We start from the raw sequence: 14,254 nt of genomic DNA, 5'->3' as shown, positions 1-14,254 counted from the left end.
ATGTTCACAAATCTGATTGACCTTTAGCCATGTCTTCAAGCATTTTGTGAAAGTGTGATATGTGGTGCAGTTATGTGTGTCTGATGGCAGTGTATTCCAGACATGGGAAGCTCTCACAGAAAAAGCGGATTTACTAAAGGTGCTTTTCCTTAGGGGAACTACACAGTCACCTCTCATGGCAGACCTTGTGGATCTGCTGCCATATGTTTGGGTTTTCTGTTTAACAAAAATACTGAGTGGAGGGGGAGCCAAGCCATTTAGGATCCATCATTACTTTAAGACATGAAGGTCAGTCAATACGGAATATTTCAAGAACTTTGAAAGTTTCTTCAAGTGCAGTCGCGAAAACCATCAATCAACCAATTTCTAGAGCTTCCTTACCTCCTCCTCCTCCCTTCTTTTTAATGAATGTTCATCTCGATGCCATTTGTCCTCCTGTGACTTCCATAGGACCAATGAGAGAAGAGATGGACTCTCAGCAGCAGCACATGCAGAGTTGGCCGTGCAGATTCTATTTAAAACGGACTCACCAAAATAGACGCTTCCTCTTGGAGGTGCCAATTAGGTTACTGAAAACTCCTGGAGAGCACTAGGGAGAAGAGAGGAAGAGAAGGAGGGACTGGAGAGCACTGGGGAGAAGAGAGGAAGAGAAGGCGGGACTGGGGAGAAGAGTGGAAGAGAAGGAGGGACTGGAGAGCACTGGGGAGAAGACCGGAAGAGAAGGAGGGACTGGAGAGCACTGGGGAGAAGAGTGGAAGAGAAGGAGGGACTGGAGAGCACTGTGGAGGAAGAGAAGGAGGGACTGGAGAGCACTGGAGAGAAGAGAGGAAGAGAAGGAGGGACTGGAGAGCACTGGGGAGGAAGGGAAGGAGGGACGGGAGAGCACTGGGGAGAAGAGAGGAAGGGAAGGAGGGACTGGAGAGCACTGGTGAGTAGAGAGCAAGGGACTGGAGAGCACTTGGGAGAAGAAGGGAAGGAGGGATTAGGGAAGGGCGGTGAGAGGGGACTAGTGTTCACCAGGCTGATTATCAAACCCTGCGAAGGGAGGAATTATTTAATTCTGATGTGATCCACCTTAATTTACATAAAGAACCCCCGTAGACTATGCAGTTACCAGCTAAATAAACAGATAACACACTTTATTTGGACGTTTTGCTGGTGTCTTATTGTTGTACTCAGGATTTCCTTAAAAAAGCTATTCCTATCTCAATGGGATTTACCTGGTTAAATAAGTTTGAAGGGTTGTTTATGACACGTTCATAACAGTGACATAAGTAAGAAGTCGAGCCCTTTTCACAACTATGTTGGTGTATATGGACCATGATAGGTCCTTACTGATATGGACCATGATAGGTCCTTACTGATGTGGACCATGATAGGTCCTTACTGATGTGGACCATGATAGGTCCTTACTGATGTGGACCATGATAGGTCCTTACTGATGTGGACCATGATAGGTCCTTACTGATGTGGACCATGATAGGTCCTTACTGATGTGGACCATGATAGGTCCTTACTGATGTGGACCATGATAGGTCCTTACTGATGTGGACCATGATAGGTCCTTACTGATGTGGACCATGATAGGTCCTTACTGATGTGGACCATGATAGGTCCTTACTGATGTGGACCATGATAGGTCCTTACTGATGTGGACCATGATAGGTCCTTACTGATGTGGACCATGATAGGTCCTTACTGATGTGGACCATGATAGGTCCTTACTGATGTGGACCATGATAGGTCCTTACTGATTGTGGACCATGATAGGTCCTTACTGATATGGACCATGATAGGTCCTTACTGATATGGACCATGATAGGTCCTTACTGATGTGGACCATGATAGGTCCTTACTGATGTGGACCATGATAGGTCCTTACTGATGTGGACCATGATAGGTCCTTACTGATGTGGACCATGATAGGTCCTTACTGATGTGGACCATGATAGGTCCTTACTGATGTGGACCATGATAGGTCCTTACTGATGTGGACCATGATAGGTCCTTACTGATGTGGACCATGATAGGTCCTTACTGATATGGACCATGATAGGTCCTTACTGATGTGGACCATGATAGGTCCTTACTGATGTGGACCATGATAGGTCCTTACTGATGTGGACCATGATAGGTCCTTACTGATATGGACCATGATAGGTCCTTACTGATATGGACCATGATAGGTCCTTACTGATGTGGACCATGATAGGTCCTTACTGATATGGACCATGATAGGTCCTTACTGATGTGGACCATGATAGGTCCTTACTGATGTGGACCATGATAGGTCCTTACTGATGTGGACCATGATAGGTCCTTACTGATGTGGACCATGATAGGTCCTTACTGATGTGGACCATGATAGGTCCTTACTGATGTGGACCATGATAGGTCCTTACTGATGTGGACCATGATAGGTCCTTACTGATGTGGACCATGATAGGTCCTTACTGATGTGGACCATGATAGGTCCTTACTGATGTGGACCATGATAGGTCCTTACTGATGTGGACCATGATAGGTCCTTACTGATGTGGACCATGATAGGTCCTTACTGATGTGGACCATGATAGGTCCTTACTGATGTGGACCATGATAGGTCCTTACTGATGTGGACCATGATAGGTCCTTACTGATGTGGACCATGATAGGTCCTTACTGATGTGGACCATGATAGGTCCTTACTGATGTGGACCATGATAGGTCCTTACTGATGTGGACCATGATAGGTCCTTACTGATGTGGACCATGATAGGTCCTTACTGATATGGACCATGATAGGTCCTTACTGATATGGACCATGATAGGTCCTTACTGATATGGACCATGATAGGTCCTTACTGATGTGGACCATGATAGGTCCTTACTGATGTGGACCATGATAGGTCCTTACTGATATGGACCATGATAGGTCCTTACTGATGTGGACCATGATAGGTCCTTACTGATATGGACCATGATAGGTCCTTACTGATGTGGACCATGATAGGTCCTTACTGATGTGGACCATGATAGGTCCTTACTGATGTGGACCATGATAGGTCCTTACTGATATGGACCATGATAGGTCCTTACTGATGTGGACACCGAGGAACTTGAACCTCTCGACCCGCTCCACTACAGCCCCGTCGATGTGAATGGACCGGCTCAATAACGTTAAACCCCAACACCCAGACTGGCTCAATAACATTAAACCCCAACACCCACCCAGACTGGCTCAATAACATTAAACCCCAACACCCAGACTGGCTCAATAACATTAAACCCCAACACCCAGACTGGCTCAATAACATTAAACCCCAACACCCACCCAGACCGGCTCAATAACATTAAACCCCAACATCCAGACTGGCTCAATAACATTAAACCCCAACACCCAGACCGGCTCAATAACATTAAACCCCAACACCCAGACTGGCTCAATAACATTAAACCCCAACACCCAGACCGGCTCAATAACATTAAACCCCTACACCCACCCAGACTGGCTCAATAACATTAAACACCTACACCCACCCAGACTGGCTCAATAACATTAAACCCCTACACCCACCCAGACTGGCTCAATAACGTTAAACCCCTACACCCACCCAGACTGGCTCAATAACGTTAAACCCCAACACCCAGACTGGCTCAATAACATTAAACCCCAACACCCAGACTGGCTCAATAACATTAAACCCCAACACCCACCCAGACTGGCTCAATAACGTTAAACCCCAACACCCAGACTGGCTCAATAACATTAAACCCAAACACCCAGACTGGCTCAATAACATTAAACCCCAACACCCAGACTGGCTCAATAACATTAAACCCAAACACCCAGACTGGCTTAATAACATTAAACCCCAACACCCAGACTGGCTCAATAACATTAAACCCCAACACCCAGACCGGCTCAATAACATTAAACCCCTACACCCACCCAGACTGGCTCAATAACATTAAACCCCTACACCCACCCAGACTGGCTCAATAACATTAAACCCCTACACCCACCCAGACTGGCTCAATAACGTTAAACCCCAACACCCAGACTGGCTCAATAACATTAAACCCCAACACCCAGACTGGCTCAATAACATTAAACCCCAACACCCACCCAGACTGGCTCAATAACGTTAAACCCCAACACCCAGACTGGCTCAATAACATTAAACCCCAACACCCAGACCGGCTTAATAACATTAAACCCAAACACCCAGACTGGCTCAATAACATTAAACCCCAACACCCAGACTGGCTCAATAACATTAAACCCCAACACCCAGACTGGCTTAATAACATTAAACCCCAACACCCAGACTGGCTTAATAACATTAAACCCCAACACCCAGACTGGCTCAATAACATTAAACCCCAACACCCAGACCGGCTTAATAACATTAAACCCCAACACCCACCCAGACTGGCTCAATAACATTAAACCCCAACACCCAGACCGGCTCAATAACATTAAACCCCAACACCCAGACTGGCTCAATAACATTAAACCCCAACACCCAGACCGGCTCAATAACATTAAACCCCAACACCCAGACTGGCTCAATAACATTAAACCCCAACACCCAGACTGGCTTAATAACATTAAACCCCAACACCCAGACTGGCTTAATAACATTAAACCCCAACACCCAGACTGGCTCAATAACATTAAACCCCAACACCCACCCAGACTGGCTCAATAACATTAAACCCCAACACCCAGACCGGCTTAATAACATTAAACCCCAACACCCACCCAGACTGGCTCAATAACATTAAACCCCAACACCCAGACCGGCTCAATAACATTAAACCCCAACACCCAGACCGGCTTAATAACATTAAACCCCAACACCCAGACCGGCTCAATAACATTAAACCCCAACACCCAGACTGGCTCAATAACATTAAACCCCAACACCCAGACCGGCTCAATAACATTAAACCCCAACACCCAGACTGGCTCAATAACATTAAACCCCAACACCCACCCAGACTGGCTCAATAACATTAAACCCCAACACCCAGACCGGCTTAATAACATTAAACCCCAACACCCACCCAGACTGGCTCAATAACATTAAACCCCAACACCCAGACCGGCTTAATAACATTAAACCCCAACACCCAGACCTGCTCAATAACATTAAACCCCAACACCCAGACCGGCTCAATAACATTAAACCCCAACACCCAGACTGGCTCAATAACATTAAACCCCAACACCCAGACTGGCTCAATAACATTAAACCCCAACACCCACCCAGACTGGCTCAATAACATTAAACCCCAACACCCACCCAGACTGGCTCAATAACATTAAACCCCAACACCCACCCAGACTGGCTCAATAACATTAAACCCCAACACCCACCCAGACTGGCTCAATAACATTAAACCCCAACACCCACCCAGACTGGCTCAATAACATTAAACCCCAACACCCACCCAGACTGGCTCAATAACATTAAACCCCAACACCCACCCAGACTGGCTCAATAACATTAAACCCCAACACCCACCCAGACTGGCTCAATAACATTAAACCCCAACACCCAGACTGGCTCAATAACATTAAACCCCAACACCCAGACTGGCTCAATAACATTAAACCCCAACACCCAGACTGGCTCAATAACATTAAACCCCAACACCCAGACTGGCTCAATAACATTAAACCCCAACACCCAGACTGGCTCAATAACATTAAACCCCAACACCCACCCGGACTTGAGCAATTTACCTCTCCAATTAGCACAGTGACATGAGGAAATGGAATACTATCTATACTCTACGGTTCTGTAAGTTCCATTTAGACAGACAGGGAAAAGGTGACGGACAAGCTAATTGGTTTAGACTAATGGAAGACAAAACAGAACAGAGCCAGGTGGTTGTGACGAGGTGTGTGTGTGTGTGTGTGTGTGTGTGTGTGTGTGTGTGTGTGTGTGTGACACAGATGGCTTTGTTTTCTCCAATGATAATTACTATGACAACGTTCTGACTGTAGTCAGGTCAGCTGCAGGGTAACCGCTGACAATAACCTACATTAAACAATGATAATAGCATCACACACACACACACAAACACACACACACACACACACACACACACACACACACACACACACACACACACACACTTCCCCTAACATCACAGTAATGGATTACTATGTATTGAACTGCCATTGATGAATTTGTACATGAACGATGACTTGATGCCTGTACTGAATCAGAGGGTCTGGTATGTATTAATTTAACTGTCCCTCAGCCTGTAGGGCCTGTAGGGATGTAGAGCCTGTAGAGATGTAGAGCCTGTAGAGATTTAGAGCCTGTAGAGATGTAGAGCCTGTAGAGATGTGAGCCTCTAGAGCCTGTAGAGATGTAGAGCCTGTAGAGATTTAGAGCCTGTAGAGATGTAGAGATGTAGAGATGTGAGCCTCTAGAGATGTAGAGATGTAGAGCCTGTAGAGATGTAGAGATGTAGAGCCTGTAGAGATGTAGAGCCTGTAGAGATGTAGAGCCTGTAGAGATGTAGAGCCTGTAGAGATGTAGAGCCTGTAGAGATGTAGAGCCTGTAGAGATGTAGAGCCTGTAGAGATGTTGATGTAGAGCCTGTAGAGATGTAGAGCCTGTAGAGATGTAGAGCCTGTAGAGATGTAGAGCCTGTTGAGATGTAGAGCCTGTAGAGATGTAGAGCCTGTAGAGATGTAGAGCCTGTAGAGATGTAGAGATGTAGAGCCTGTTGAGATGTAGAGCCTGTTGAGATGTAGAGCCTGTTGAGATGTAGAGCCTGTAGAGCCTGTAGAGATGTAGAGCCTGTTGAGATGTAGAGCCTGTAGAGCCTGTAGAGCCTGTAGAGATGTAGAGCCTGTAGAGCCTGTAGAGATGTAGAGCCTGTAGAGATGTAGAGCCTGTTGAGATGTAGAGCCTGTTGAGATGTAGAGCCTGTAGAGATGTAGAGCCTGTAGAGATGTAGAGCCTGTAGAGATGTAGAGCCTGTAGAGATGTAGAGCCTGTAGAGATGTAGAGCCTGTTGAGATGTAGAGCCTGTAGAGATGTAGAGCCTGTAGAGATGTAGAGCCTGTAGAGATGTAGAGCCTGTAGAGATGTAGAGCCTGTTGAGATGTAGAGCCTGTAGAGATGTAGAGCCTGTTGAGATGTAGAGCCTGTAGAGATGTAGAGCCTGTAGAGATGTAGAGCCTGTAGAGATGTAGAGCCTGTTGAGATGTAGAGCCTGTTGAGATGTAGAGCCTGTTGAGATGTAGAGCCTGTTGAGATGTAGAGCCTGTAGAGATGTAGAGCCTGTAGAGATGTAGAGCCTGTAGAGATGTAGAGCCTGTAGAGATGTAGAGCCTGTAGAGATGTAGAGCCTGTAGAGATGTAGAGATGTAGAGCCTGTAGAGATGTAGAGCCTGTAGAGATGTAGAGCCTGTTGAGATGTAGAGCCTGTAGAGATGTAGAGCCTGTAGAGATGTAGAGCCTGTAGAGATGTAGAGCCTGTTGAGATGTAGAGCCTGTTGAGATGTAGAGCCTGTAGAGATGTAGAGCCTGTAGAGATGTAGAGCCTGTAGAGATGTAGAGCCTGTAGAGATGTAGAGCCTGTTGAGATGTAGAGCCTGTAGAGATGTAGAGCCTGTTGAGATGTAGAGCCTGTAGAGATGTAGAGCCTGTAGAGATGTAGAGCCTGTAGAGATGTGAGCCTATAGAGATGTGAGCCTGTAGAGATGTAGAGCCTGTTGAGATGTAGAGCCTGTAGAGATGTGAGCCTATAGGGCCTGTAGTAATGTAGAGATGTAGAGCCTGTAGAGATGTAGAGCCTGTAGAGATGTGAGCCTATAGGGCCTGTAGTAATGTAGAGATGTAGAGCCTGTAGAGATGTAGAGCCTGTAGAGATGTAGAGCCTGTAGAGCCTGTAGAGATGTGAGCCTGTAGAGATGTAGAGCCTGTAGAGATGTGAGCCTGTAGAGATGTAGAGCCTGTAGAGATGTAGAGCCTGTAGAGATGTAGAGCCTGTAGAGATGTAGAGCCTGTAGAGATGTGAGCCTGTAGAGATGTAGAGCCTGTAGAGATGTAGAGCCTGTAGAGATGTAGAGCCTGTAGAGCCTGTTGAGATGTAGAGCCTGTAGAGATGTGAGCCTATAGGGCCTGTAGAGATGTAGAGCCTGTAGAGATGTGAGCCTATAGAGATGTAGAGCCTGTAGAGATGTGAGCCTATAGGGCCTGTAGAGATGTAGAGCCTGTAGAGATGTGAGCCTATAGAGATGTAGAGCCTGTAGAGATGTGAGCCTATAGGGCCTGTAGAGATGTAGAGATGTAGAGCCTGTAGAGATGTGAGCCTATAGGTCCTGTAGAGATGTAGAGCCTGTAGAGATGTGAGCCTATAGAGATGTAGAGCCTGTAGAGATGTGAGCCTATAGGGCTTGTAGAGATGTAGAGATGTAGAGCCTGTAGAGATGTGAGCCTGTAGAGATGTAGAGCCTGTAGAGATGTGAGCCTATAGGGCCTGTAGAGATGTAGAGATGTAGAGCCTGTAGAGATGTGAGCCTATAGAGATGTGAGCCTGTAGAGATGTAGAGCCTGTAGAGATGTAGAGCCTGTAGAGATGTAGAGCCTGTAGAGATGTAGAGCCTGTAGAGATGTAGAGCCTGTAGAGATGTAGAGCCTGTTGAGATGTAGAGCCTGTAGAGATGTGAGCCTATAGGTACTGTAGAGATGTAGAGCCTGTAGAGATGTGAGCCTATAGAGATGTAGAGCCTGTAGAGATGTGAGCCTATAGGGCCTGTAGAGATGTAGAGCCTGTAGAGATGTGAGCATATAGAGATGTAGAGCCTGTAGAGATGTGAGCCTATAGGGCCTGTAGAGATGTAGAGATGTAGAGCCTGTAGAGATGTGAGCCTATAGGGCCTGTAGAGATGTAGAGCCTGTAGAGATGTGAGCCTATAGAGATGTAGAGCCTGTAGAGATGTGAGCCTATAGGGCCTGTAGAGATGTAGAGATGTAGAGCCTGTAGAGATGTGAGCCTGTAGAGATGTAGAGCCTGTAGAGATGTGAGCCTATAGGGCCTGTAGAGATGTAGAGATGTAGAGCCTGTAGAGATGTGAGCCTATAGGGCCTGTAGTAATGTAGAGATGGCATTGTTGTACTTTGCTGCTTGTGAGTTATTTATTGACCTTAATATTCTATAACAGGAAATCAAAGACAGGTCTGATGCAGTAGAGTATATTGGTATTCTAATGAGACAGTGTTTATGTCCCAAATGGAACCCTATTCCCTATCTAGTGCACTACCTTTGACCAGAGCACTATGGGCCCTGGTCAGAAGTAGTTCACTAAATAGGGGATAGGGTAGTATTTGGGAATCCACCAGTCTTCGCAATTGGAGAAGTGTTATGTGACAGAAAATGTAAAAAAACGTTAATTTCCATAACTAGGGACATCTGTTATCAAAAAGTAACAATCCCTCCCTGTCTGTATCCTCTCCAGCATGATGGAAGCTGTTGTGTGAGGGAGGGCTAAAAATACCTTTATTACCATAATTCCAAATGAATACATGTGGACTGGCCATGTTGATGGCTTTAGTTGGACAATAATGACTGTGACTCCTACTGTCGCTGTGTGCTGTGGTCTGCTACGGTTGCTCACCCTGCCTCCCCCTCTGATTTCCTGGTGCCCAGACTCCAGATTCACCGTGGCACAAAGGGTGGCACAACACTCTGCAGTGCTGGTTGCCAGCCCCATTATCACTGAGGGGAACAAACTAGCACCAGCCTACTGCAAACTCAATCACACACTGCTCTCTGCTTTTTCAGAATTGGCTGTTTGCCCGCTAATTGGTGCACAACGTTTTCAATTGGCTCCTCTGCCTCCGTGTCCTGGGGAGCTAGCTGGAGATTTACTGTGCAATATAGTACTGTATGTTGGCAGTGAACACGTCAAGGCAACGGGATATGGTTATGGATGGTTGTAAATTGGATTGTATGATTGGATGATTGGATGATTGTAAATAACCATGTTAATAATAGTGTTACAATATGGAGGACATTTTGATCAAGCAGTGTGTATTGTGTTCTAAAGAAAGGAAACTGTAATCTAGGCTATACTTAAAAGTAGTTATATGTGTTTTGAGTTGAGTGGGATTATTGGTCAAATAAAAGTCTATTGGAATAAATATATAATTTCAGTACATACACGGTACAAACATCTTCTATATCTTGACGGTTAAGAGCTCTCTTGCGACCTGTTATTTCCTCTTATGACCTGTTATTTCCTCTTGCGACCTGTTATTTCCTCTTGCGACCTGTTATTTCCTCTTATGACCTGTTATTTCCTCTTATGACCTGTTATTTCCTCTTGTGACCTGTTATTTCCTCTTGTGACCTGTTATTTCCTATTGTGACCTGTTATTTCCTCTTGTGACCTGTTATTTCCTCTTGTGACCTGTTATTTCCTATTGTGACCTGTTATTTCCTCTTGTGACCTGTTATTTCCTCTTGTGACCTGTTATTTCCTCTTGTGACCTGGTATTTCCTATTGTGACCTGTTATTTCCTCTTGTGACCTGTTATTTCCTCTTATGACCTGTTATTTCCTATTGTGACCTGTTATTTCCTCTTGTGACCTGTTATTTCCTCTTGTGACCTGTTATTTCCTCTTGTGACCTGGTATTTCCTCGTGTGACCTGGTATTTCCTCTTGTGACCTGGTATTTCCTCTTGTGACCTGTTATTTCCTCTTGTGACCTGTTATTTCCTCTTGTGACCTGTTATTTCCTCTTGTGACCTGTTATTTCCTCTTATGACCTGGTATTTCCTCTTGTGACCTGGTATTTCCTCTTGTGACCTGTTATTTCCTCTTGTGACCTGTTATTTCCTCTTGTGACCTGTTATTTCCTCTTGTGACCTGTTATTTCCTCTTATGACCTGTTATTTCCTCTTGTGACCTGTTATTTCCTCTTGTGACCTGGTATTTCCTCTTGCGACCTGTTATTTCCTCTTATGACCTGTTATTTCCTCTTATGACCTGTTATTTCCTCATATGACCTCCTTTAGAACTCTTATGACCTCCCAATGAACTATTATGACCTCACTCTCTGAGCCATAAATATTAAATCAGACTAATTTCTTCTCTTTCAGGAATCTATTAGACAGAGACACATTCTCCAAATCTGATCCATGTAAGTACTTTACCTTCACAGTTATCATTTCACATTTATCACAATTATTACTGTATTGCGTTCAATTACAGATGATTGACTGGCTTAGCCTATACGGCTAGTATGTGTAAAGAATAAAGATCTCCACGATGTAATTACATTTTTTATACAACACAGGTGTCACTTTCTGACCTTAGTTCCTTTTTTATGTCTTTATTTTAGTTGGTCAGGGCGTGAGTTGGGGTGGGCATTCTATGTTGTTTTTCTATGTTTTGTTCTGTTGTTCTATTTCTATGTGTTTGGCCTAGTATGGTTCTCAATCAGAGGCAGGTGTCAGTCGTTGTCTCTGATTGGGAGCCATATTTAGGTATCCTGTTTTCTTTTGTGTTTTGTGGGTGGTTGTTTCCTGTGTCTGTGTTTGCACCATACGGGACTGTTTCGGTTGTTTGTTTGTACTTTTGTTAAGTGTTCTGTTGATTTATTAAATATTCTCATTATGGACACTTACCACGCTGCACATTGGTCCGATCCTTGCTACTCCTCTTCAGACGAAGAGGAAATCCGTTACAACAGGTGTCAAACTCATTCCACGGAGGCCCGAGTGTCGGCGGGTTATCGCTCCTCCCTTGAACTTGATTGACGAATTAAGGTCACTAATTAGTAAGGAACACCCCACACCTGGTTGTCTAGGGCCTAATTAAAAGGAAAAACCAAAAAACCTGCGGACACTAGGCCCTCCGTGGATTGAGTTTGACAACCCTGCCCTATACTTTCCTTCACTTTATCTGGGCTTAACTGTGATTTAGTTGACTCTGCTATTTCAAAGTGTTCCCTCAATAACTGCATCTCATTTGCAGAGTAATGTGACAGGTCTTTGTCACAGCTAGAGTTACAGAAAGAGACAGTAGCTTTAAGCGATAGTTTGTGATTTTGGCAATGAGGCCCTTTTATCTACTTCCCCAGAGTCAGATGAATTTGTGGATACCATTTTTACGTACTGTATCTTCATCCAGTATGAAGGAAGGTGCTAACTAGCATTAGCGCAATTGCTAAGTAGCGTTAGCACAATGACTGGAAGTCTATAGCTGTTCCAGATGACTTCCAGACTTCCAATCATTGCACTAACGCTAGTTAGCATTGGCTCGCTAAACTACCTCTATCTTCCTTCATATTGGACGCAGATACATACAAATGGTATCCTTAAGTTCATCTGACTCTGGACAAGTAGGTAAAGCGCATCATTGCCAAAATCCTGAACTTTCCCTTTTAATGCAGTGCAGCTACAGTATGGTTCAAACAGCCCTGACTGAACACATATGGGCTTCTTTGAGTTAAGCTGCCTCAGAGGAGAGGAGGAGGGGAAGAGGAGTGGAGGAGGGGAGGAGGGGAGAGGAGTGGAGAGGAGTGGGAGAGGAGAGGAGGGGAAGAGGAGGAGAGAAGGTGAGGAGGAGGGGAGAGGAGTGGAGAGGAGGAGGAGAGGTGGAGAGGAGTGGAGAGGAGTGGGAGAGGAGAGGAGGGGAAGAGGAGGAGAGAAGGAGAGGAGTGGAGAGGAGTGGAGAGGAGAGGAGGAGGGGAAGAGGAGGAGGGGAAGAGGAGAGGAGGAGAGGAGAACTACGTTTGATGCCTCCAGGGGGTGTTTTTGTATAGAGGCCTTAGATGCATCCCAAATTGCAGGGCCAGGTCAAAAAAAAGTGCACTATAATGTATATTACTGATGGGGTGAAAACTGTTTTTGGATGATTGTTATATTGATATTTGATTCCAAGTATCGATTTGGGGTCACTTAGAAATGTCCTTGTTTTTGAAAGAAAGGCACCGTTTTTTGTCCATTAAAATAACATCAAATTGATCAGAAATACAGTGGAGACATTGTTAATGTTGTAAATGACTATTGTAGCTGGAAACGGCAGGTTTTTTATGGAATATCTACATAGGCGTACAGAGGCCCATTATCATCAACCGTCACTCCTGTGTTCCAATGGCACGTTGTGTTAGCTAATCCAAGTTGAACATTTTAAAAGGCTAATTGATCATTAGAAAACCCTTTTGCAATTATGTTAGCACAGCTGAAAACTGTTGTTCTGATTGAAGAAACAATACAACTGGCCTTCTTTAGACTAGTTGAGTATCTGGAGCATCAGCATTTGTGGGTTCGATTACAGGCTCAAAATGGCCAGATTTAAAGAACTTTCTTCTGAAACTGTTCAGTCTATTTTTGTTCTGAGAAATGAAGGCTATTTCATGCGAGAAATTGCCAAGAAACTGAAGATCTCGTACAACGCTGTGTACTACTCCTTTCACAGAACAGTGCAATCTGGCCCGAACCAGTTTTTTGCAGAGCTGCAAAAAAAAGCCATATCTCAGACTGGCCAATAAAAATAAAAGATGAAGATGGGCAAAAGAACACAGACACCCGACAGAGGAACTGTTCCTAGAAGGCCAGCATCCCGGAGTCCCCTCTTCACTTTTGACATTGAGACTGTTTTTTTGCGGGTACTATTTAATGAAGCTGCCAGTTGAGGACTTGTGAGGTATCTGTTTCTCAAACTAAACACTCTAATGTACTTGTCCTCTTGCTCGGTTGTGCACCGGGGCTTCCCACTCCTCTTTCTATTCTGTGCCATATCGCCACCTACTGTATCGTGATAATATCATATCGTGAGGCCCCTGGCAATTCCCAGCTCTACTATACGGGGGATATAGTGCCATTTGGAACGCACTCAATGCCATTTCTATGGTCCTACTTTCTAAAGGGATGAAGTATGGAGGAGATTGGAGGAGACATTAAGACCTAATAGGGTCAGAGTTCAATCCTTTAGTGTGTAAAATAAATAACACTCCCAGTCCCCTTCTAAAATACCAGGATATATACCCTCTGTCCCTTTCTAAAAGACCAGGATATAATCTCTCCCTGTCCCCTAATTAGAGACCAGGATATAATCTCCCTGTCCCTTTCTAAGAGACCAGGATATAATCTCACTGACCCCTAATTAGAGACCAGGATATAATCCCTCCCTGTCCCCTTCTAAGAGACCAGGATATAATCTCTCCCTGTCCCTTTCTAAGAGACCAGGATATAATCTCCCTGTCCCCTAATTAGAGACCAGGATATAAT

General features: G+C 44.8%; 1 protein-coding gene across 1 annotated transcript in view; it reads left to right on the top strand.

The window, feature by feature from the left end:
- The window catches only part of LOC120059549 (laminin subunit alpha-5-like), a 316,678-nt gene that overhangs the window by 27,421 nt on the left and 275,003 nt on the right, over positions 1 to 14,254 (top strand). The window contains 1 exon segment of the mRNA XM_039008682.1: positions 11,120 to 11,160. Coding sequence (XP_038864610.1) covers positions 11,120 to 11,160 — 41 coding nt within the window.

Source organism: Salvelinus namaycush, chromosome 14 (genome assembly GCF_016432855.1).
Source record: "Salvelinus namaycush isolate Seneca chromosome 14, SaNama_1.0, whole genome shotgun sequence".
NCBI lineage: Eukaryota > Metazoa > Chordata > Actinopteri > Salmoniformes > Salmonidae > Salvelinus > Salvelinus namaycush.
Note: the sequence above shows the minus strand (reverse complement) of the source record. Positions and strands in the feature narration are given on the sequence as shown.